This window comes from Kogia breviceps, chromosome 13, assembly GCF_026419965.1.
Source record: "Kogia breviceps isolate mKogBre1 chromosome 13, mKogBre1 haplotype 1, whole genome shotgun sequence".
In the NCBI taxonomy this organism is placed as follows: domain Eukaryota; kingdom Metazoa; phylum Chordata; class Mammalia; order Artiodactyla; family Physeteridae; genus Kogia; species Kogia breviceps.
In genome coordinates this window covers 34,600,163-34,627,489 of record NC_081322.1, presented here as the reverse complement: position 1 = coordinate 34,627,489, position 27,327 = coordinate 34,600,163, and the positions used below count along the sequence as shown (strand labels likewise).

The following is a 27,327-nucleotide window of genomic DNA, read 5'->3' as shown; positions in this document are numbered from 1 at the left end:
ATTTAGAAATTGATTAACACATTTATCAGAAAAATAAATACAACTGGAAAAATTAATAATTTCCATAGATGACCAATGTATTCAATAATAATTAGTGTCCAATCTTGAAAAATAATTAATTGGAAAACTAGGAATAAAAAGTCTTCTTGAGAATACATCTATTATTGTAGTTAATAAAGAAAATACTATCAAAACAAGGAAAACAGGCTCAGAGAGTGAAGTTCTCACCAAATACAAATAAAAATAAAACAGATAAAAGCAATTAAAATTAGTAAAGGCAGAGATGAAATTATATGTCTGCATAAGAAGCATGATTAAATATCTAAACTACCAAAGACAATTACTTGTAAATCTCTTAAATATAGGAATATTTCTATAAAATGACTCAAGGGAAACATTCAAAAATAAATTATTTTCCTATATTTATATTATAAAAAACATAAAATCACTTTGTCTGAACTCATAAGTAGGGCCCACTAATGTTGTTTTAAAAGATAATCAGATACTCCAATAAAGATGTTAAAAAAAAAAAAGATAATCAGCAATCTGTCCTCAGAAGCTCTATTTGACGGATATTCTACTGAAATTACAGTATATGGTCTCCTTTGAACTTTAGCTTATACTACCACTGTTTTCATTGTTTTTGCATTGTTTTTTTCCTGAATCTTCATTGAGAATTTTATTGGAAAGTTAAGAAGGAGCATATCTTTTACAGTATTAATAAGAATAACTCCTATTATGGACATCTAGTGAATACTCTGATTACAGATTTAGACAATTCTAATTGTTAGCACTGTACAGCCAATACCAGAATAAATTTAAATGAGCACCAGTACTGAAAGAGTAGATTAAAGATGAAAAATAGAGTGCAAGTTTAAACAGAAAACAAGGCTCTTAACGAAGGGGACTTTTATGTGTTGTTCCTTCAGCTTCTGTTTTTCTTTAGATCTGACTTGGGAACATCATAAGTAGCTTTTCTGAAGTAACAGTTCAGCCCTCATCTCCTGCTTCACAGCTGGTATAGGGGCTCCAGACCATCTGCCAACTGAGGAGTCAAGCCTTGGTCAAACACCTCCAAGCAGAATGAACCAATATTCTCATGTCCTAACTTTTAAACAGTTTGCATTTTTTCCCTCTGAAAAGGGTTGGTTGTTCTTATGTTTATCCTAAATTGCTTCAAAAATATATATTATTGTTTATTATTTGGGAAAATTTCATGGAAACATTTATTATGTTAGTGAGAAATAACAGAGATTTTTAGAGCTTAATTCTTTTTGTTTTTCATTTTAATTCTTTTTTTTAAACATCTTTATTGGAGTATAATTGCTTTACAATGGTGTGTTAGTTTCTGCTTTATAACAAAATGAATCAGCTATATATATATATATACATCCCCATATCTCCTCCGTCTTGCATCTCCCTCCCACCCCTCTAGGTGGTCACAAAGCACCGAGCTAATCTCCCTGTGCTATGCAGCTGCTTCCAACTAGCTATCTATTTTACATTTGGTAGTGTATATATGTCCATGTCACTCTCTCACTTCGTCCCAGCTTACCGTACCTCCCCGTCCCCGTGTCCTCAAGTCCATTCTCTACATCTGCGTCTTTATTCCTGTCCTGCCCCTAGGTTCATCAGAAACATTTCTTTTTAGATTACATATATATGTGTTAGCATACAGTATTTGTTTTTCTCTTTCTGACTTACTTCACTCTGTATGACAGGCTCTAGGTCCATCCACCTCACTACAAATAACTCAGTTTCGTTCCATTTCTTTTTATAACTAATATTCCATTGTATATATGTGCCACATCTTCTTTATCCATTCATCATCTGTCGATGGACACTTAGGTTGCTTCCATGTCCTGGCTATTGTAAACAGAACTGCAAGGAACATTGTGGTACAGGACTCTTTTTGAATTATGGTTTTGAATTATGGTTTTCTCAGGGTATATGCCCAGTAGTGGGATTGCTAGGTAGTATGGTAGTTCTATCTTTAGTTTTTTAAGGAACCTCCATACTGTTCTCCATAGTGGCTATATCAATTTCCATTCCCACCAACAGTGCAAGAGGGTTCCCTTTTCTCCACACCTTCTCCAGCATTTACTGTTTGTAGATTTTTTGATGATGGCCATTCTGACTGGTGTGAGGTGATACCTCATTGTAGTTTTGATTTGCATTTCTCTAATGATTAGTGATGTTGAGCAATCTTTCCTGTGTGTGTTGGCAATCCGTATATCTTCTTTGGAGAAATGTCTATTTAGGTCTTCTGCCCATTTTTGGATTGGGGTTGTTTGGTTTTTTGATATTGAGCTGCATGAGCTGCTTGTAAATTTTGGAGATTAATCCTTTGTCAGTTGCTTCATTTGCAAATATTTTCTCCCATTCTGAGGGTTGTCTTTTCATCTTGTTTATGGTTTCCTCTGCTGTGCAAAAGCTTGTAAGTTTCATTAGGTCCCATTTGTTTATTTTTGTTTTTATTTCCATTTTAGAGCTTAATTCTTAATTAGCCAACTTTTGGTTAATAAGTATGAAAGAAATTGTGAATCTCATAATTGGAAGATTAAAAAAGAAAAGAATTTTATATCTATCAGTTTTATACAAAATATGTATTTAAGTGCTAATTTAATTGATTATGTTTTATAAATTCTTTCAAAATAAATTCAGAAGATTGCTACATTATACATAAATGATTCATTTTAAGGTGCGTGTATTAATTTAAAATGCTATCTTTAAACCTGATGAGATTTAACCTGAATCCAGTATCATTAACATTTGTAAAGTTTATTGACTACTTGGTTTTATAACTTCTTATATTACCCAAGGCCTGTAGACAATTTCACTTTTAATAATATTACCACTGGTCTAAACTACATCTTAGTCATTCTAAAATAATCTTGTTATTTTTTTCTTAGCTCAATTAAGGAAATGTCATAAATGTATGTAGTAAACTTTGATCTTAAAAATGGAAAGGGATCATATATCTAAGGGAATTAGTTAACAATAAACTTAACTACTACTATTTCATTACATTTTAATGATTCAGATTACCCTAAATGTAGTTGGAAAAATACACAGAAACCTAACTGCACAGGCCAAAAAAAGTGTTCCATTCATTTGGAACATGAATTTGTCAGGAAATGACCAATAAGAACAATAAGCAATAGATAAGCATAAATAATAATAACACAGTTGAATGTTATTACTCTATAGACAGGACAGTATTATTCATTTCTTTTTTCAGCCTCTGCCATTCCAACTGTTATGCTTTTACTGCTGTAGAGCTGAGAAATCTTTCCATTGTCTGAGCCCTGGTCTTTAAATTTCCTTCTAATCACCATGGCTCTTGGAGTCTGAACTCTGCCATCCCTAATTAACATTCAAGTCAGAAGCCTATGGTGCACTACAGGTTATCACAATTGGAAGTGAGAATACCAGGAGGGCAAAGTGAAAAACCTAGCAGCTACCATCAGAACGACTTAATGTTTTCAACAAGATGCAATACTAAAGATGACTGGTTTGTTAGGATAAAAAAGTACTGACAAGAGTCTCCATGTGAGCTCATATATTGTTCTCTTGCCTAGAAAACAAACCTCATTTTGACATCTCAAGACATTAAAAAGGCACTTTCACATGAACAGTCTGGATAGAAAATGAGTAACTATAATAATCTGTGGTTTATGTTTTAAAGAAACAACAAAATAGTGTAGCAGGTGTACAGAGCATGCCTATTAAGGTAGAATATTTTACCTTAATAATTTGTAATAAACTATGTTTATCATTTATTGATACTTTTAGCTTTTTTCAAAATTCAAGGGCATGCTGAGGAAATCTACAAAAATTACTTTCTTTCTTTTGTTTTGCAAGTCTACTAAGCAAAGGCATCCTTTTTAATGCCTGATTCTCACATAATCACACACACATGTACACGCCTTTAATGCACTACTTAGCTGCTGCAAACTGTGTTTACCTCCTTTCAGAAGAATAACTTCAGAGAACGTACATAATGTACAAAAAAATCTAAGTCTTTATTGGCCTTAATTATCATTCTAAGTAGAGTTTTTTTTTCACTCTATACCTATAGAAAATCTGCTGGGATTTGGGAAGCTGAGAAGAATGTCTTTCTCCCTGAAATGTAGTATTTAATCACCTGAAATTGTAGTGAATCCTATAGAAATAATGACTGCGTAATAGGTTGAAATTAGCTTTCAAGAAAAAAGGGATAGAATTCTGCTAGTTGTGCTTGTTCACCAACATTTCAGGAAAGATACTTACTGATGTCAGAGCAATAGGGTTTAAAGGACAGTTTGGCTTAGCGATTATCATTCATATTTTAGTAAAAACTGGTATGCTATTTAATTCCTCCACTTGACTGAATTATCAGTTTAGATTGGAGATATTGGTTGTTACTGTCTTTCTTCTGGCATTTGTATTTTGGCCATTAAATATTTCATTAGCTTAATTCTCAAGTGAAAGAAGAAAGAGGGATAAAAATAAAAGCTGAACCTCCAATCAATCAAATGTCCCATCTCACTGTTTTTCCAGTAAAAGGTTTGATGGGAAGGGAGACTTGCACCTATTAGCTAATCTCCAAACTGCATTTCATTTCTGAATCTAATTTATTATCCCCTTACATGGATAATCAAGATTTGACTACACAAAATTATGGCCAACATCTCCATTCAGATACGACTAAATAGAACTCATTATCCCGCCGCGCAACATCTTTATCATGCTCTGTGGCAACGCTAATGCCCTGCCTCTTAGGCTTTTAACCTTGAAGTCCTCGTCCACCTTTCTCAGTTGTTTTTGCCCCACATGTAATCCATTCCCAAGAAATCTCATACACGATTGTTCAGTGTTGCCATCTCTTTCCTCTTGCCTCTGGGTACAATGTCTCTTAAATCAGACTCTGTAAAGCCTCCATTCAGTAGCACCCAAGAACAAACCATACCTCCCTTGTTCAAAATGTTACTTGACTCACTTCTTTGTTAAACTCACTTAGAATAATCCATTCTTTCTTTCTTTTTGGTATCTGAATATGAATATGAAATTTAAAGAGACTGGGGTATCCACTCTGGCTTGAGTGAATAGAAAAGCACTGGAACCATAAACAGAGCTTAGAAATATAGGAGAAACAGATATTTTAAGGTCGGAATTGTAGAAGGAGGTTTGAATCATGTTGAATTTGATCCTCAACATGCAGGTAGATATATGTCCTATGAGCAGCTGCAAATTTACATCTGAGTCTCAGATCAAGGGCATAGTTAAAACTTAGGTTACACAACTTTACACAGCACTATTGTGATTACATCTTTGAAAATGAGAAAGCTAACACAAAATTATCTTATTTCCATGTAGTTTGCTGTAGTTAAGCTGAACCAAAAATTCATATTTCTCCAATCATTCTTCTAGAACTTAAAATATATTGCTAATAATAAAATAATCTTCAAAAATTATGGTGTTGACAATAGTGTTGGCAATGAAAAAGAATATAACAACAAAATGAAAATACTTAAGGGTCTTTATTATGGTAGCATTTTAAAATTAGATTTAATAAAGAAGGAGGAAGGAAGCAGGTGTGTGTGTGTGTGTGTGTGTGTGTGTGTGTGTGTGTGTGTGAGAGAGAGAGAGATTATGTGGTTAAAAAATGAGGTTCTGGTCACTTACAGAGCCTCTAAAGATTGGGACCCTAAGGTTTAAAAAATTATGCCTAATTTCACATTAAAACAAACAGCTTTCTTTCTCTATGATACCATCACCAATAGTTTTATGTTGATCTAGCTAATCTGGAGGTCTAGGAGAATATGATAATTTATTTGAAATAAAACACATCAAGCTATTAGAGCAAGAATGAAAAGGAGAAATGCAGGGCAAGCATGATCCCTGAAACAGGAGGAAAAAATATGGTGAGAAAAGGTTTGGTTGCCTTTGAATAAGCTGGTTGCAGGGATGGGTACCAGCAGCCTGAGTTTGAATGAGGCACTCATTTCACATTAACATGTATAAGTAGTACATGTATAAGTACTACTTATACACGTATACCTACTGTATCTTCCTTAAATTATTTTGATATTACTAGCTCCACAACACATGTTTAAAACTGCTTAGAAAGTGTATAGAGATCGATAAGAATGAAAAACCTTTTTTCTTTGTGAAGCTGCATAATTTGGGTTTCCAAGCCCGAATGCTAGTAACTCTCTAAGAACTATGTGATTGGCAGTCGCTCTGTGACAATGGAAAGACAAGAATCAGAGGGAAAACCCTATTGCAGGGACAGATTTGAAGGCCTAGAAATCTGCTTTTGTTGATATTATGGAAGAAGTTGCAGAACCATTTAGGGGACGATTCGGTCATTTCTCTCTTTTGTACTGTAATTCCTTCCACTGTCCTTGGGAGTTTGCTCCCAGATAAGCCTCCTGTATCTGTGGGCTGCAACAATAAAGCCTAACAAGCCTAAGCAAGTAAACTGAGTACTGAAATACACAACCTTCCAGGAAGTGCTAAGAAAATAAAAAATAAGACTAAAGGGCTTCCCTGGTGGCGCGGTGGTTGAGAGTCCACCTGCCGATGCAGGGGACGTGGGTTCGTGCCCCGGTCCGGGAAGATCCCACATGCCGCGGAGCGGCCGTTGAGCCTGCGCGTCCGGAGCCTGTGCTCCGCAACGGGAGAGGCCACAACAGTGAAATGCCCGCGTACCACAAAAAAAAAAAAAAAAAAAAAAGAGAGAGAGAGAATATGTGAGATAAGCCCCATTACTCTTTTGATTGCCCAGAAAAATCTGAGATTATGGTTTAAAGAAGCTGAAAGAAAACTGAGTGCTAAATTAGGAGAGGGGAGAAACAAGAAGCCCGAGGCATCCAAGCAAGAGCAGCCTAAATCTTGGCCCCTGAGGAAATGTCTAGATGTCTGGGGACACACCTGTAACGGCATCACAGTGCTCTAGCATATGTCGGATTTCTGGATGAGAAACACTGCTTTAGGTGAACAGTTCTCAATCAAGATGCTATTCTGGTCATAAACTATAGTGTTAGACTTTTCCATCCTGGGCCACAAGAGACTTCATTTTACAGTATTGGTTGCTCAAGTTGGACACACAGACTGGTTGAAAGCCCACTTCTCTACTTTCTAGCTCTGTGACCATGAGCAGATTACTTAGGCAATCTGAATACCAGCTTTCCCACCTATAAAAGAGTTTGGATAATTGTATCTACCTCCAAGGTTATTATGACAATTAAATGAGTAAATCTATGAGTAGTGCTTTGAACAATGTGTAGCACATAGCAGATGTACCAAAAATGTGTATTATTTTTTTTAACGAACCATATTCATACAACCTTATTTAATGAAGCTGAGAAGCAGATAAAGGCACCAGCCTCAGTTATCATGGTTTTCTTTCAATTTTGCAAATTTTTCAACATGTTTCCTGCTTTAGGGCCCTTGCATATGCTGTTCTCTCTGCTGAGAATATTCCTTCCCCCTCTCTTTACCTTGATAATTTCTTCTCAAACTTCAACTCTCTATCCTTCTGCAGTGAGACCTAACCTGGCCCATCCTTCCACTCCTGATCCCTGGTGTAACTCTGGATCATTCTGTAAAAGGCATCACACAATTTTTCTTTCTCTTATATCTTAATCACAAGGTGTGGTGTGTGGTACGTGTGTGTGTGTGTGTGTGTAGTTCCCCTCATGAATCCTACCATTTTCTAAGCTCCATAAAGGCAGAGACCGTGTCTATTTTTTCCATCAAATATGGTGGTTATCACAAAGCCTGATATATCATCATCACTAAGTACATATTTGTTAAATACAAAAAGAATGAATTAAAAAAATAAATAAATAAAATTCAAGAGAAATGCAGCTGATTATGATAAGACACTGATAATGTCAAATTCTAGAAAACCTCACTGGCTTTTTTTTTTGTTTTTTTTTGTTTTTTTGCGGTATGCGGGCCTCTCACTGCTGTGGCCTCTCCCGTTGCGGAGCACAGGCTCCGGACGCGCAGGCCTAGTGGCCATGGCTCACGGGCTCAGTTGCTCCGCGGCATGTGGGATCTTCCCGGACCAGGGCACGAACCCGTGACCCCTGCATCTGCAGGCGGACTCTCAACCACTGCGCCACCAGGGAAGCCCCTCACTGGCTTTTTTTAAGACACATAATAAAAATGTCAAACAAGAAGCATTAAGTGAACTTCTCTCTGTGGAGATATCATTATTCACAACATAGCCAGAATCTCCTCTGAGATTTTCCAAGAGAGAAAAGGACAAAATAATCATAAAATAAATCAAATGATCATACTTCCTTATAAAATGTAAATTAAGTATCAATAAATTATACCAAGCTGGCTTATGTAAATAATCTCTTCAAATCTTTTCCTGATTGTGGATACTCTGTGATCAGAGTATTCAGAAAAAGAAGTTTTTCAACTAAGTGATATAAAAACAAATAATGTACCTTTCTTTTTAACAAAAATCACCTCTCTGAAACTAATACAGTGACATAGTCTAAAATATAAGTAACCTATTTATTAAAATGTAAGCTTAGAGTATGTTCCAGAGTTGATCTTACATCTTGGTTATATGGAGCAGTGATCTGAGAAATAGTTCTCAATCATCATTATAGGTCAGAATTACCTGTGCAACTTAAAAAAATGAATATGTCCTACAGTTAAAGGTAGCAATAATTTTTTAAAAGCTTTATGCCTGGCTCTGATATGAAGCTAAGATTAAATACCACTTGTTTATTAACAGATATAAAATTGTTTATTATTGAGAAAAATATTTGGATACTTTTTATAAAATAACTCTGAGTAATTAAGCAATACTGAGAAATTGTATGGGTAGTCTTAATCACCTGCTTTGTCTGGACAAGAAGTTTGCAATAACCTGCACACTTGAAAAATATTAAAATACAGCCGTTTAAAAGTTGCTTATCCCACTAATTTTCTGCTTAATTAAATATTGGTTATTTTATTTAATTTGACAAATATTTATTGAGTGCCTCCTATGCCCAAGTCACTCTTCTCTGACACTAAGAGATCTAAAAAGTGTAAAATTTGATTGTTGGCCTTGTACAGATCCATGCCAAATAGAGACCCAGATATATACAAAATTTCTAAAATAAAAAAAATGCATGGTAAGTGCTATGATAGAGTATTATGATACATGAAGTGTACACTCCTCTGCCCGCCCCAAACATAAACAACTAAATGAAAAGATCAAAGAGTTTCACAGAGAGCATGTCATCTAAGATGGGTCTGGAAGGATGAAAAATTTTTCACAGGGGATCATAAAGAAGTGAGCAAAGATTTGGAGCCATAAAATAAGTGATGCATTTGAGAGTTTGGCTGGATCAGGAAGAACATAGAAAGGAGTATGGGGACTGGTTGCTGAAGACGACAGATGTCCCTTGCCCAGCACTCTTTACTCTGTGAGCATTGTAGAGGCACATGTAGTGTAAAAACAGGAGGCTTAGTCAGATTCTAATTCTCCAAGGAATGGTCGGTGATGTTTGGAGAAATATTGTACACATGAAATAATTTAAGAATAATATAGTATTCATTCTAAATAATATAAACTACTGACAAATTCTATATTTCAGAAATGGAGAGAAACATATTGCAAACAAAGGGAACGGGGCTAACACAATCACAGTAATAGGCTAGCTGATTACCCCAGTTCAGTTAAAATGCAGGATTCCTGAAGGGAGTAATGGGAAATGACAATGGAAAGGCGGGAGAAGACAAGACTGTAGAAAGCTTTGAATGTCAGGGTCAAAACTTGGGGGCCTTTTTAATGGTCAGTATGGATTCACTAAAGACTTGTAAGCAGAGAAGCAGGAAATGACAGAGTTAGATCTTCACAGTGGAGAGTGAAGTGCATTGCAATGGGAGAAGGTTGTCAGCAGGAGGGATAGTTACATAGTTACTGTAATTGTCCCAGCAGCAGGTTATGAGATCCAGGATATACTGGCAGAAAAAGGATATATTAGTGCCCTGTGAGGACATTCCATCTGAGGACCAGGGCTGGTGGATTGGTGGGTTTGAGAGTTATTTTTGAAAAGAGAAGTAGATATAAAATTAAGTTAAAGGGACCAGCCGAAGTTTGGATATGATGGAGCAAGTATTTACTGAGGTTCTTAGCAAGGGAGTAATTATAAATCCTTATGAACTTCCATCACTGTCATTTCATGATTATGAGTTTTGCTTCATTATCAAGAGCTTTTTAACATAAGCCGTTTTGTTTTGACATGCCTAGAGATCTGACATCCTTTGTTGTTACTAAAAGGACAAGATTATGAATTCTTCCTGGCTTGATTTGCCACCATAAATCAAATTTAGAAATTATATAAATGCTAAAATTGTGTGGAGGTTTGTTCTGGACAATAATCTTACATTCCTATTGATTACCTGGGGAATCATGAGAACTAGTATTGATAAATTTATTCTGTAGGTAAAAGTACTCACTAAATCGTCAGCCCCTTGATTGTCCTAAAATTAAGATTCCCATTTGCAAATGGCATGGTAGGCATACGTAAACATTACTGTGTGATCTAATTAAAATATATAATTATAAGAGGGGTAAAAATATCCAGCTTATCAGTATTAATTTAATTCTGTTGGTGATGAAAATATTTCTGGCTTAAAACAGCACTTGTCATTTGATTTCATTAGGGAGATTAGTAAAGTAAAAGTGAATTTGCCATGATGAAAACAATTACATTGAAATCAAGGTTAAAATATAATTATAATAGAAAAAGTCCTGAAAAATAAATGGTATGCCCTCTGAAATATATCTGCAGGAGATGAAAGCAGAAGCAAAGTTCACATGCAGCTCCTCACATAAGTATATTTATACAGCTGCATGCCCGTGTACTTTTCAAATCTTAACATTGACAATTTTTCAATAGCAACTAATTTTGTAGAAACATAAAGATTTCCAGTAATATATGAAGCTGTATTATTAATCAACATAAGCAGACTAAACATTAATATAATTTATATCATTAAAAGCTAACAAAATAAAACTGACTAAATTAACACTGACTCATCTGTTATACAGTAATTGCTAAATAACTGTAAAATATGTTACATTCTGTTCATTACTACTCCAATTATAATGTCCTTTTCTATCCATTTCCATGTTTACCTACATTTATCTAAAAAGAATGGAAAACACTTACCAAAATGGTGGTAACGATCAAAGAACGATTGGATAAGGAATCTGTGATGTTGGCTGGCTTTCCCTTTTGACTTTCTGTCATGTTCAGGCCACTGGCTGGATCCCAAGTTCCAATCTATAAAATAGCATATATACTTTGTAAATAGTCCATCAGGCACCTGGGAGAGAGCACTGCAGAGAAAGTTAAGACTGCTAACACTTATTATTCACATCTGCTGCATTATCTGCTGTTGTTGAAATAAAGGCTGCTTGTTTTAAGCATGATTCACTGCTTTGTGAAGTGTGTCCAGTGAAGTGTGACATTAAAGAACAAAATGATCCACTGCACTTCTACAGTCAGTGTGGGAGCTTAATTTTCCATTCAAACTTTCATTCACCAAGATAAACTACTGCTGATGATACCTTGTTAGCTGGCTGGAAACTCATTAATAGCACATATTTTTATTTATTTATTTATTTTTTGCCGTACGCAGGCCTCTCACTGTTGTGGCCTCTCCAGTTGCGGAGCACAGGCTCCCGACGTGCAGGCTCAGCGGCCATGGCTCACGGGCCCAGCCGCTCCGCGGCATGTGGGATCCTCCCGGACCGGGGCACGAACCCGTGTCCCCTGCATCGGCAGGCGGACTCTCAACCACTGCGCCACCAGGGAAACCCAATAGCACATATTTTTGACAGTAATGGATCTGTCTTATCCTCTCATTACAATGATAGCATGCCATATTATATGGACAAAGCTAAAAGACAGAGCAAAACCTAGGGATCCAGGGTAAATTAATAGGTAAAAGCAGGCTTAAAAGAGGCATTAATTTGTATTCACAAAACCCCCAGTAGGGCAAAATCATACCCCAAATTACCTACAGAGCTTTTAAAAATATACGTTTGCAGCTTATAAAATACTCCAAGGAAAGGAGATTACAGCATAATCTCATCTGGATAACCCATATACTTCCACTTGTATTCTACTCAATATGTATTTTAATTTAACTAATACCCTCTGACAGATTAGGCCATATACTCTTTGTGTTCAGACATTTTATACTCACTGAACACAGTCTATGGGATGACATAGAGTTACCTCTGGAGAGATACATATAAGATGCCACTAAATACATAGATTGGGTGGTTTACATACATGCAACTGCACCATTGCATGTCATGTAACAGTGGTGACCACTAAAGGAAAGCAGAAGCAAAAGGAGACAGGGTCAGTATTTCTCAGTCAGCATTACTTTTCCCCACCCTCTCAAACCTGGGAGTCATCAGTAGTGAAATGTCTTATGTATGCCTCCTAGCCAATTACCCAACTTGTTTTCCTCAAATGAAGCTATAAATTATCAATTTCTTTTTAAAATAAAGTTTTGTACATACAGATCTTCCTCAACTTATGGATGAACCCACCACAAGTTGAAAACATTGTTAAATCAGAAATGCATTTAGTACACCAACCTACCAAACATCATAGATTAGCCCAGCCTAATTTAAACGTGCTCAGAACACTTAACATTAGTCTACAGTTGTGGTCAAAATCATCTAACACAAAGCCTATTTTATAATAAAATGTTGAATATCTCATGTAACTTATAGAATACTATACTGAACTATAATGAAAAACACGCTGGTTATATGTACAACAGGATGATTGTAAGTGTATTAGTTGTTTACCCTGGTGATGGAGTGGCTGACTGGCAGTTGGGGCTCACTGAACTGCCAGCATCACAAGAAATTATCGTACTACATATCACTTGCTCAGAAAAAAATATCAGAATTCAAAATACGGTCTCTACTGAATATGTATCATTTTTGCACCATCACCACTGTAAAGTTGAAAAATCATACGTTGGGAACTGTTTGTAAATTAAGTTATCTTTAACGTGACATTGATTTAGCGGTAACATTTACTCTGGTCTACCTAAATATGCTAACAAGGGTCTCATCAGCATAAATCCAAATTAAATGTTATGATCTGTTTATTTTATTTATATTTTATCATAATATTCTTTTTTATCTCTTCATTTGCATAGATTTCTTAGTAACTTTTTAAGATATCTATCTCCATTTAATTGGAGAAGCACAAAAGTAGAAATGTTAATAACTTCTGCTCTTCTTAAAAATAGATATGTCATTCTAATAGTTGTACATAAAAGTAAATCTCAGTGTTTTTTTTCAAGAACTTATTTGACTATACTAGGAATTCAATATAAACGTTTTTAGTGATGTTTAAAAAAAACCTCTTGCCATATTTTCTCATATTTACTTAATTTTCCTCTTACCGTTAAAAACTATATATTCCTAATGTTTGTGTCAGTAAAGAAAAAAAGTCAAATAATACTGTAAGGGGAAAAAAATTCTTGATTCAGCATTCTTTCCAAAGTAAATTACCTACTGATCTTTTAAATTACTTTAGACTGTGACTACCATGATGTCATAAAGACAGAGACTATTTATAATTTAGGGTCAATAATGGAAGGTTTTCAAGGGCCGGACAGGTAGCATCAATGTGTGACGTGAAAGGGCATAAGCCAGTAGTAAGAATTTCCAGGCTAGGGAGTGAAGTTTTAAAATCTCACAAAAATCTCAAGGCAGAATAGCAAGAGGGGCCACGATCCCAACCCGCTCTGCTGTGTGTCTTGGGCTGCATGTTCCCAGAGCAGATACTTTTTTCAAGTTCCCAGCAAGGCATCACCAGAGTTAGAAGAGGCCCTGCTGGGGACCTGGGTGGAGGAGAGAGAGGATGTCAAACCTAGAATGCCTGCTGACCTGCTTAAATTGTTTCAAATTCAAAATCATTAAAAAAAAAAAATCTACTCTGTTGGCTAAACAAGACATCTGCAGATTGTATTCTGCAGTCACTGCCATTTTTCTGCCCCTGATCTATAATTAATATCTATTACACATTTGTCCCTTAGATTTTATTTCCCTTTTTTTCACTATTGGTTAAATAGTCAGATTTCTTTCAGACATGTAATTCTACCAGCCAAAGCACTGGCAAACATCATTTGCCCACTGTCATCTGCCAAATGACACCCTCAAGCTTGACCAGTAAGTTTTTCAACTTTCTAATCAAATCACTAATACAAAGTATTGCCCATTTCACTTACATCATCCTCCATGATTACTTTTATAAAAAATAATTTAGCTGAATGTTCATTCTTCTAAACATACTTATCTAGTTTCATCCTCTCTCAGTTGTTTTTCTAGTACTATTTGGATGAAAGTGTTCTGGCTCATGAATCCATAATTACCTATAATCACAAATATTAGGTATCCCTTCTTATAAATCTCAGGTTTCTGAGCAGAATATTATGAAGTTTCAAAAATTTCAATGGCATAACATTATAAATCAAATAAAATTTTGTATGATTCCCAGATTTTAAATCTATTAGGACTGTATAATTCAAACTTTTCTACTGATTGAAGAACTTTTCATCAGTGGGGTTTATTGTTTTGTTTTGTATTAATCACGAGAGCCATTGATTAAGTCAAGACAATCTTTTTTTCTTTTAATCTATGTTTGGAACCATGATTTTTTTCATTATATGAGTTAATCAAGTCATTTATTTTTTCTCAGTTCCAAAATTTAATAAAGTACTCATGACCTCACAGAGGTATTTTAAATAGAGTGAGTCTATATCTTGGTTGACTTGGATACTTCAAGTTTACAGTTATCTTCTTGGTGTAAATATTAATAGCAACCCTCTGGTACAATTAAAATTGTCATGGTTTGGATACTAAATCATAAGGTCACTTTAATTATAAGCATCAAGTTAGATTAGTAATTTGAAAGTACTTCAAAAACCATAAAGCACTATAGAAAATTATGGTATTATTCATTTTTCTTATTTTATATTCTAAATGGTTCTGAAAATAAATTTGCCCTTCTTCATAAAAAGAATGCATATTTATTGTTGTCAAATTATAAAACACAAAAAAATATAAAAGAGAACATCAATTTAAACTTTGAACCTACATACATACCTATGTCAATCACAGCTAATAAAGCTTAGTGTATTTCCTTCAAGTCTTTTATCTTTACATGTATGTTCCTTGCATACTTTCCATCATAGCCTTGTAGTTAATGGCCCAGACTCTGAAGGGGGTGTCAGACTACCTGAATCCCATTACATCTCCACCATTTACCACCAGGGGACTGGGGCACACTACTTCTCTGTGCTTCAATTTCCTCATCTATAAATGGGGAAGTAACATTATCTACCTCACAGAGCTATTGTGAGAATTAAATGAAAATGAAGTCAATGCAAGGTGTTTATAAGTGTGCTACAAGTAGTATATAAATTATTAAATATATCCTATTTCTACACTATTTTGAGCATTTTCTTCTGGCATTAAAATTCATCAAATTCATAATTTGAATGATTGTATAATATGAACATCATATAAACACATCACAATTTAACTATCATTGTTAAAAACAAGGCTTTAGTAAACACAGTTATTTACAAATATTTGCCCATGTATTTTATTATTTTAAAAACAAATTCCTAGAGTTGGAATTACTGAGCCCAAATAATATGAATTATTAGGATTATTAGTACATGTTGTCATATAACTTTTCAAAACTATTGTTGTGCTTGTTATCATCCCCTTGACAGTTCATAGTATAATACAACTTCCTAACAATTCATCTTCTACTTTTAATAGTTTGACTTACATAATTGAATGATACTATAATGGTTTATGACTGTTGCCTTTATTTCTAAATAGTATGTTTTATCAATAAAAATAACTTTTTATTCTAAGTAATTCTTTTCACCTAAATTTCCAGGACCTAGTATTAATCATGCTTACCTTACTTGTATATTTGCATTTGCTGATAAATAATTATCTATAATTATACTTCCAACATACTTCTCATTTTATGGGTTTCTTTATAAGCAGCTCATCATGAATTTTTTTAACATCTTTACTGGACTATAACTGTTTTACAATAGTGTGTTAGTTTCTCCTTTACAACAAAGTCAATCAGTTATACATATACATATGTTCCCATATCTCTTCCATCATGAATGTTTTTAATGTCCTATCTTTTTTCTCCCTGGATCTTATTTTTAACCTTGTTCCTTTCATATTATCTGGTTTTCACTATTTCTTTTCTACCTCTGGATTTTTTGGTAGATGGTTTTTCCTGTGGTAATTTGTGAGATAACAAAGTTTTCAGTCTACTAAAGGGGTATTGTCAACTTTTCTTTAAACTTTTACAATCACATCATAAAATCAATATTGAATAATAAAAATTAAAATGACATCTATTCTATGAAAATTCACTACTTTGGTTCACTCTGCTACTACACATACAGATCCATAGTTTTAGTTAATTTAACCTGGGGTTGTGGACACTGCCTCTCATTTTCTTTTGCTTAATATATTATACATCATCTCTTTTCCAAGGAAAACAAATGTAATTTTTAATATAATCTTTAAAACTATTATTCAAAACCTTCTCTCTGTATGCTTTAACTACTTTTACTGTTTACTAGGATTTCTAGCCAGTTCCCTCTTTGTTGAATGTTTGCTTTCATTTATCATTGTTCTTATAGAAGACAATTTATTTGTAAAGGATAACTATGTGACATGCTTCTATCGGTAGATATGAAAATATTTTTGTCATGTTCCTGTACAAAGAAAACTTGACTAAATAAAGACATATTGTGTCATAGCCTTCTTCCTTCAAGAGCTCTGTTTTAGCCATGTTTTCTATTATTTAATGTTACTAAAGAGACTGAGGGCAGTCCAATATTTGTTTCTTTTTTGGTAAATATTTTTTTATTGAAAGCTTCTAGTATTCTCTATTTGGAAGTTTTAAATCTCAATCAGGAGAGAGAGAGACATAGAGATAGAGACTGTAATTCTTTTTTCATTATGTTTGCCAGAAATATAAGGCATTTCTCTATTTTCTGAAGGTGAATTTTATTGCAATTACAATTTTCCCAAACTATTCATGTGGTCATATTTTCTATAAATGTTATACTCTTTAAATAGATGTTTTCCCTCTTTCACTACCTTACATATGTATCTTCATCACTGATAGAAACACTGGGAAAAGCAGTTCCCTCTTCTGTGTAGCAATGGACAGAACAACTTATGTATGCCCTCAGCACAGAAGTATCACATTACATTTTTTTTAACATCTTTATTGGAGTATAATTGCTTTACAATGGTGTCTTACTTTCTGCTTTACAACAAAATGAATCAGTTATACGTATACATATGTTCCCATATCTCTTCCCTCTTGCGTCTCCCTCCTTCTAACCCTCCCTATCCCACTCCTCTAGGTGGTAACAAACCACCTAGCTGATCTCCCTGTGCCATGCGGCTGCTTCCCACTAGCTATCTAATTTACATTTGGTAGTGTATATATATCCCTGTAACGCTCTCACGTCGTCACAGCTTATCCTTCCCCCTCCCCATATCAAGTCCATGCTCTAGTAGGTCTGTGTTTTATTCCCGTCCTACCCCTAGTCTCTTCATGACATTTTTTTTCTTAGATTCCATATATATGTGTTAGCATACGGTATTTGTTTTTCTCCTTCTGACTTACTTCACTCTGTATGACAGACTCCAGGTCCATCCACCTCATTACAAATAACTCAGTTTCATTTCTTTTTATGGCTGAGTAATATTCCATTGTATATATGTGCTACATCTTCTTTATCCATTCAACTGTTGATGGACACTTAGGTTGCTTCCATGTCCTGCCTATTGTAAATAGAGCTACAATGAACATTTTGGTACATGACTCTTTCTGATTTATGGTTTTCTCAGGGTATATACCCAGTAGTGGGTTGCGGGGTCATATGGTAGTTCTATTTGTAGTTTTTTAAGGAACCTCCATACTGTTCTCCATAGTGGCTGTATCAATTTACATTCCCACCAGCAGGGCAAGAGGGTTCCCTTTTCTCCACACCCTCTCCAGCATTTATTGTTTCTAGAGTTTTTGATGATGGCCATTCTGACCAGTATGAGATGATATCTCATTGTAGTTTTGATTTGCATTTCTCTAATGATTAATGATGTTGAGCATTCTTTCATGTGTTTGTTGGCAATCTGTATATCTTCTTTGAAGAAATGTCTATTTAGGTCTTCTGCCCATTTTTGGATTGGGTTGTTTGTTTTTTTGTTATTGAGCTGCATGACTTGCTTATAAATTTTGGAGATTAATCCTTTGTCAGTTGCTTCATTTGCAACTATTTTCTCCCATTCTGAGGGTTGTCTTTTGGTCTTATGGTATCCTTTGCTGTGCAAAAGCTTTTAAGTTTCATTAGGTCCCATTTGTTTTTATTTCCATTTCTCTAGGAGGTGGGTCAAAAAGGATCTTGCTGTGATTTATATCACAGAGTGTTCTGCCTATGTTTTCCTCTAAGAGTTTGATAGTGTCTGGCCTTACATGTAGGGCTTTAACCCATTTTGAGTTTATTTTTGTGTATGGTGTTAGGGAGTGTTCTAATTTCATACCTTTACATGTACCTGTCCAGTTTTCCCAGCACCACTTATTGAAGAGGCTGTCTTTTCTCCACTGTCTTGCCTCCTTTATCAAAGATAAGGTGACCATATGTGTGTGGGTTTATCTCTGGGCTTTCGATCCTGTTCCATTGATCTATATTTCTGTTTTTGTGCCAGTACCATACTGTCTTGATTACTGTAGCTTTGTAGTATACTCTGAAGTCAGGGAGCCTGATTCCTCCAGCTCCATTTTTCGTTCGCAAGATTGCTTTGGCTATTCGAAGTCATTTGTGTTTCCATACAAATTGTGAAATTTTTTGTTCTAGTTCTGTAAAAAATGCCAGTGGTAGTTTGATAGGGATTGCATTGAATCTATAGATTGCTTTGGGTAGTAGAGTCATTTTCACAATGTTGATTCTTTAAATCCAAGAACATGGTATATCTCTCCATCTATTTGTATCATCCTTAATTTCTTTCATCAGTTTCTTATAATTTTCTGCATACAGGTCTTTTGTCTCCTTAGATAGGTTTATTCCTAGATATTTTATTCTTTCTGTTGCAATGGTAAATGGGAGAGTTTTCTTAATTTCACTCTCAGATTTTACATCATTAGTGTATAAGAATGCCAGAGATTTCTGTGCATTAATTTTCTATCCTGCTACTATACCAAATTCATTGATTAGATCTAGTAGTTTTCTGGTAGCATCCTTAGGATTATCTATGTATAGTATCATGTCATCTGCAAACAGTGACAGCTTTACTTCTTTTTTTTCCGATTTGGATTCCTTTTATTTCTTTTTCTTCTCTGACTGCTGTGGCTAGAACTTCCAAAACTATGTTGAATAAGAGTGGTGAGAATGGGCAACCTTGTCTTGTTCCTGATCTTAGTGGAAATGGTTTCAGTTTTTCACCATTGAGGATGATGTTGTCTGTGGGTTTGTCATATATGGCCTTTATTATGTTGAGGAAAGCTCCCTCTATGCCTACTTTCTGCAGGTTTTTTATCATAAATGGGTGTTGAATTTTGTCAAAAGCTTTCTCTCCATCTATTGAGATGATCATATGGTTTTTCTCCTTCAGTTTGTTGATATGGTGTATCACATTGATTGATTTGCATATATTGAAGAATCCTTGCATTCCTGGAATAAACCCCACTTGATCATGGTGTATGATCCTTTTAAGGTGCTGTTGGATTCTGTTTGCTAGTATTTTGTTGAGGATTTTTGCATCTATGTTCATCAGTGATATTGACCTGTAGTTTTCTTTCTTTGTGATGTCTCTGTCTGGTTTTGGTATCAGGATGATGGTGGCCTCATAAAATGAGGTGTTCCTCCCTCTGCTATCTTTTGGAAGAGTTTGAGAAGGATAGGTGTTACCTCTTCTCTAAATGTTTGATAGAATTCACCTGTGAATCCATCTGGTCCTGGGCTTTTGTTTGTTGGAAGATTTTTAATCACAGTTTCAATTTCAGTGCTTGTGACTGGTCTGTTCATATTTTCTATTTCTTCCTGTTTCAGTCTCGGCAGGTTGTGCATTTCTAAGAATATGTCCATTTCTTCCAGGTTGTCCATTTTATTGGCATACTGTTGCTTGTAGGAATCTCTAATAATCTTTTGTATTTCTGCAGTGTCAGTTGTTACATCTCCTTTTTCATTTCTAATTCTATTGATTTGAGTCTTCTCCCTTTTTTTCTTGTTGAGTCTGGCTAATGGTTTATCAATTTTATTTATCTTCTCAAAGAACAAGCTTTTACTTTTATTGATCTTTGCTATTGTTTCCTTCATTTCTTTTTCATTTATTTCTGATCTGATCTTTATGATTTCTTTCCTTCTGCTAACTTTGGGGTTTTTTTGTTCTTCTTTCTCTAATTGCTTTAGGTGCAAAGTTAGGTTGTTTATTCGAGATGTTTCCTGTTTCTTAAGATAGGATTGTATTGCTATAAACTTCCCTCTTAGAACTGCTTTTGCTGTATCCCATAGGTTTTGGGTCGTCGTGTCTCCATTGTCGTTTGTTTCTAAGTATTTTTTGATTTCCTCTTTTATTTCTTCAGTGATCACTTCGTTATTAAGTAGTGTATTGTTTAGCCTCCATGTGTTTGTATTTTTTACAGATCATTTCCTGTAATTGATATCTAGTTTTATAGTGTTGTGGTCAGAAAAGATACTTGATACGATTTCAATTTTCTTAAATTTACCAAGGCTAGACTTGTGACCCAACATATGATCTATCCTGGAGAATGTTCCATGAGCACTTGAGAAAAATGTGTATTCTGTTGTTTTTGGGTGGAATGTCCTATAAATGTCAATTAAGTCCGTCTTGTTTAATATATCATTTAAAACTTGTGTTTCCTTATTTATTTTCATTTTGGATGATCTGTCCATTGGTGACAGTGGAGTGTTAAAGTCCCCTACTATGATTGTGTTACTGTTGATTTCCCCTTTTATGGCTGTTAGTATTTGCCTTATGTATTGAGGTGCTCCTATGTTGGGTGCATAAATATTTACAATTGTTGTATCTTCATCATGGATCGATCCCTTGATCATTATGTAATGTCTTTCTTTGTCTCTTATAATAGTCTTTATTTTAAAGTCTATTTTGTCTGATATCAGAATTGCTACTCCAGCTTTCTTCTGATTGCCATTTGCATAGGATATCTTTTTCCATCCCCTCACTTTCAGTCTGTATGTGTCCCTAGGCCTGAAGTGGGTCTCTTGTAGACAGCATATATATGGGTCTTGTTTTTGTATCCATTCAGCCAGTCTGTGTCTTTTGGTGGGAACATTTAATCCATTTACATTTAAGGTAATTATCAATATGTATGTTCCTATTACCATTTACTTAATTGTTTTGAGTTTGTTCTTGTAGGTCTTTTCCTTCTCTTGTGTCTCTTGTGTAGAGAAGTTCCTTTAGCATTTGTTGTAAAGCTGGTTTAGTGGTGCTGAACTCTCTCAGCTTTTGCTTGTCTGTAAGGGTTTTAATTTCTCCATCAAATCTGAATGAGATCCTTGCTGGGTAGAGTAATCTTGGTTGTAGGTTTTTCTCCTTCATCACTTTAAATATGTCCTGCCACTCCCTTCTGGCTTGTAGAGTTTCTGTTGAAAGATCAGATGTTAACCTTATGGGAATTCTCTTGTGTGTTATTTGTTGTTTTTCCCTTGCTGCTTTTTTTTTTTTTTTTTGCGGTACGTGGGCCTCTCACTGCTGTGGCCTCTCCCACTGTGGAGCACAGGCTCCGGACATGCAGGCTCAGAGGCCATGGCTCACGGGCCCAGCCGCTCCGTGGCATGTGGGAATCTCCTGGACCAGGGCACAAACCCACTTACCCTGCATTGGCAGGCGGACTCACAACCACTGCGCCACCAGGGAAGCCCTCCCTTGCTGCTTTTAATATGTTTTCTTTGTATTTAATTTTTGATAGTTTGATTAATATGTGTCTTGGCATGTTTTCCTTGGATTTATCCTGTATGGGACTCTCTGTGCTTCCTGGACTTGATTAACTATTTCCTTTCCCATATTAGGGAAGTTTTCAACTATAATCTCTTCACATATTTTCTCAGTCCCTTTCTTTTTCTCTTCTTCTTCTGGGACCCCTATAATTCGAATGTTGGTGCCTTTAATGGTGTCCCAGAGTTCTCTGAGACTCTCCTCAGTTCTTTTCATTCTTTTTTCTTTCTTCTGCTCTGCAGTAGTTATTTCCACTATTTTATCTTCCAGGTCACTTATCCGTCCTTCTGCCTCAGTTATTCTGCTATTGATCCCATCTAGAGTATTTTTCATTTCATTTATTGTGTTGCTCATCGTTGCTTGCTTCCTCTTTATTTCTTCTAGGTCCTTGTTAAATGTTTCTTGTATTTTCTCTATTCTATTTTCAAGATTTTGGATCATCTTTACTATCATTATTCTGAATTCTTTTTCACGTAGACTGCCTATTTCCTCTTCATTTCTTAGGTCTGGTGGGTTTTTACCTTGCTCCTTCATCTGCTGTGTGTTTCTCTGTCTTTTCATTTTGCTTATCTTACTGTGTTTGGGGTCTTCTTTTTGCAGGCTGCAGGTTTGTAGTTCACATTGTTTTTGGTGTCTGTCCCCAGTGGCTAAGGTTGGTTTAGTGGGTTGAGTAGGTTTCCTGGTTGAGGGGACTGGTGCCTGTGTTCTGGTGGATGAAGCTGGATCTTGTCTTTCTGGTGGGCAGGTCCACATCTGGTGGTGTGTTTTGGGGTGTCTGTAGCCTTATCATTTTAGGCAGCCTCTCTTCTAATGGATGGGTCTGTAGTCCTGTCTTGCTCTTTGTTGGGCATAGGGTGTCCAGCACTGTTCGTTGCTGGTCATTGAGTGAAGCTGGGTCTTGGTGTGGAGATGGAGATCTCTGGGAGATTTTCACCGTTTGATATTACGTGGAGCTGGGAGGTCTCTTGTGGGCCAGTGTCCTGAAGTTGGTTCTCCCACCTCAGAGACACAGCCCTAACGCCTAGCTGGAGCACCAAGAGCCTTTAATCCACACGGCTTTTGGAAGGTCTGAGGTCTTCTGCCAGCGTTCAGTGTGTGTTCTATAGGAGCAGTTCCACGTGTAGATGTATTTCTGATGTATCTGTGGGGAGGAAGATGATCTCCACATCTTAGTCTTCGGCCATCTTCTCTAGCCCTCCACATTACATTTTAATTGTAATTCTTTTTTTATCACTCTCTAGTTAAAAGTTAAATCCCCTGAGGCTAGAGACTGGTTTACTCATCATTTTATCCTAAGGCCTTTGAATACAGGACATACTAGGGGTTTTTTGTGGGGGTGTTCTGAATATACTGGTCTTTTTTGTCTCAGAAATTCCATTTATGTTTTACTTTGAATTAAAATTATATTTCATTTTTATGTATCATATCTTCTTGTGTTAAACTTTAAGTGCCTTCAAGGAGGATGTCACAACTTTGAAATTTAGATAATAAATACCCAATGAATATTTATTGAATAAATGACTAAATGGAATAAATGAGTGAATTGCTACATAATGAAGACTTTCAGGTTCTTTTAGGTTGTTAATTTTCCACACCTATTCATTCATTCATTCACTCAGCAAATATTGAATGTATACTATGTGTTCTTTCATATTTACACATTTTGTTTTTCATGTTTTGTTCCTCATGTTCTGTTCAAGTTCTACCTTAATATCATATTTAACTTTAGGAGTAAAAGGTCACATATCTTTGCTACTTATTTGAATTTTTCCTAAGCTACATTTTATATATGTTAATATAAATATTTGTAAGAATTTTATGTATTTTATGCTTTACATTTTATACTTCTCAGGATTTTTAAAAAAATTCTTCATATAATTTCATTTGGTAAAATATGTTTTCTCTTTGGTTGCTTTGTTTTATTTTTTAATGTAGAAAAAAACATTTGTTTTCTGAATTATTTTAAAATTATTTATCTGAGTATCTCATTAATTAGTTGATACTTTATTTATTTATCTTTGTTTTTGACAGCTTTCTCAGTATAAATTTCCTTTGTATCTCATATTACTCCTTTATGTCCAAAGAATGTTTTTCTTTCCTCTCCTGAGCTACATAATTGCCTGTCTCATCTGTAATTAGCATTTTATAATTTCTTCTAAACATGTAAGTTAGCACTGCTTCTTATAAGCAGAATCAGTGAGACATTTTTTATGCTCTGTGGAATGTGCAATAATAATGTGTTTGACAAGTATACCAAAAACTTTCTCAGGTAGGAACAAAATAAACATTCCCAGCTAAGTGTAAAATATTAGTTATATATAAAGTCAATCTCATTTAAAGTTAAGAAATAATTTCCCCACTAAAAACCAGCTGGCACAATAGGATCTATCAAAATTCGATTTACACTGTCTTATTGACATTTACTAACGATACAACCATGGATGTTGGAGAATGAAAAAAAAAGCAATACTGTTTTTCATTATAGAGTAATGTAAAAAGGAAAACGAATTCTCTGATTATACACTGTTTTGACTTAATTTTAGACAAATTCATCTGTCTTGAACAAAGAACATAAGTGGTACTTTTCCAAAGAAGGCCTGTGTGGTGATGATGAGAAACCACACTGTACATTATAAAACAGTGTTATCATAATGTAGAGTCTCCATCTAACACCCTATACAAAAATAAACTCAAAATGGATTAAAGACCTAAATGTAAGACCAGAAACTATAAAACTCCTAGACGAAAACATAGGCAGAACACTCTTTGACATAAATCACAGCAATATTTTTTGTATCTCTCTCCTAAAACAAAGGAGAAAAATCAAAAATAAACAAATGGGACCTAAACTTAAAATCATTTGCACAGCAAAGGAAACAAAATAATCAATGAAACAAAAAGACAACCTACTAAATGGGAGAAAATATTTTCAAATGATATGACCAATAAAGGGTTAATATATATTCAACATATATAAATAGCTCATACAACTCAACAGCAAAAAAACTAAACAACTCCATCAAAAAATGGGCAGAAGAACTGAATATACATTTTTCCAAAGAGGAAATGCAGATGGCCAACAGGCACATGAAAAGATGTTCAACATCACTAATCATCAGGGAAATGTAAATCAAAACCACAATAAGATATCACTTCACACCTGTCAAATTGCTATCATCAAAAAGAACACAAATAGCAAATGATGGTGAGAATGTGGAGAAAAGGGAACCCTTGTACACCAAGGGAACTATTGGTGTAAATTGGTACAGCCACTTTGGAAAACAGTATGGAAGGTTCTCAAAAAGCTAAAAACAGAACTACCATATGACCCAGCAATTCAACTCCTGGGTACATATTCAAAAACAAAGAAACCAAAAATACTATTTTGAAAAGATACATGCACCCTGATGTTGATACAAGCATTATTTACAACTGCCAACATATGAAAGGAACCTAAGTGTCCACCAACAGATGAATGGATAAAGAAGATATGGTGTATATATAAAGGAATACTACTCAGCCATAAAAAAGAGTGAAATTTTGCCATTTGCAGCAACATGTACAGATTTGGAGGATATTATGCTAAGTGAAATAAGTCAGACAGAGAAAGACAAATAATGTATGACATCACATGTGGAATCTAAAAAAATATTACAAACCACTGAATATAACAAAAAAGAAACAGACTCATAGAGAACAAATTAGTGGTTGCCAGTGGGGAGAGGGAAGAAGAGAGGGGCAATATAGGGGTAGGAGATTAAGAGGTAAAAAAACATTATGTATAAAATAAGCTACAAAGATATATTGTACAACACAGGGAATATAGCCAATATTTTATAATAACTAAAAATGGAGTATAACCTTTAAAAATTGTGAATCACTATACTGTACACCTGTAACTTATATAATATTGTACATCAACTATACCTCAATAAAAAAAATTCTTCCCCAAAAAAAAAAAAAAAATTCTTCCCAATAATTAGCTGCCTACAACCACATGACCCATACAGTTTGCCTTGCATTGTATTTACTATTTCTTTGAGAAGAAAAGACATTCCTGATAGTACTGTTTGAGGGTATTGAGAAGTAAAAAGCATAAGGAAGGTGCTGTTATTAAGTGCTAATTTACATTTGGAAGATAAATATTCTCTCCAATTGACTGAATATACTTTGGTGAACTGCATGTTTCTTGGTTAACTAGTGTAACCATTCTTTCTGGATAATTTGCAAACTCAGGTTTCTCAAGTCTATATGGAATATGAGTAGTGAGGACAGAGTTTTTCAACATAGTAGTTTTCTTACTAAGTGTTGTAGGTAAATTAGAGACTTTTTGATCTCATTTACTTCACCCCTTCCTGTGTTAAATTTTTAAATGGAAAGTACAGATAGTTACTTACATTACTGTCTAATAACAGTGAATAGTATTATACTTCCATTGGGTTAAGTATTAACAGGAGATCACTTCAGAAAGAACTGTCATCTGATCTCTCAACAATAAACATGAAACATTTCCTAGAAATGCCTATGTGCTCCCTGACAGGGAGAAATCAGAGTAAAGAACAATTACCTGGTAACTGAGTCATTTTCACACAGAAGTGATTTGGCCTATGAGTACAGCGCAAAGAAACCCTCAGTTAGCAACTTTCCTAAAACTGTCTATTAACTAGTTAACATGAGTTCTGGAATTTCACCATTTGAGAACTACAGCATTAATGTGAAAGCAATAAATGAATAAGTATACAATATAATGATCTTACAGAAAGGGATGACTAATCTAAACATAGATTTTTTCACCCCTAAGATTTTTATTTTTGTTTAGGGCAAAGTCAACCCTAAACATAAAGAGTTAAGAGACAGGTGGTAGTTCTGATTTTTAAAATAAAATTTGAATCAATGAGTTCACTGTTCTCAAATATAACCACATGATGATATTAAATTAAGGGCCATTTTTTGCAAGGATAAAAATGTAGTTCATTGATTTCTTTGAAATAAAACCAATGTATTACAATTACATTTAGTATACATGTTTATTCAAATTCAGTAATTGAAAGAAAAAAAATCAATATTTGATATTCTCTGATGGGCCAGAATAAGAAAGTGTGTGCCCTCAAGTAAGGCAATCCTATTGATTTTTAAACATAAACATCATACAGAGTTTTCTTAAACATTTTACCAACCTGAAGGTTAAAAGTTATCAAGCAACATAATAACTGTAAATATACTGACACAAACCAAAAAAATGTCAGTAC

The 27,327-nt window shown here is 34.8% G+C and overlaps 1 protein-coding gene across 2 annotated transcripts in view; it reads right to left on the bottom strand.

The window, feature by feature from the left end:
• GRIK2 (glutamate ionotropic receptor kainate type subunit 2) overlaps positions 1-27,327 on the bottom strand; it is a 671,458-nt gene that overhangs the window by 204,026 nt on the left and 440,105 nt on the right. For both annotated transcript variants that reach the window (XM_067011529.1, XM_067011530.1), the window contains exon 10: positions 11,178-11,291. In XM_067011529.1, the coding sequence (XP_066867630.1) occupies positions 11,178-11,291 (114 nt within the window). The remainder of the gene's footprint in view (positions 1-11,177; positions 11,292-27,327) is intronic.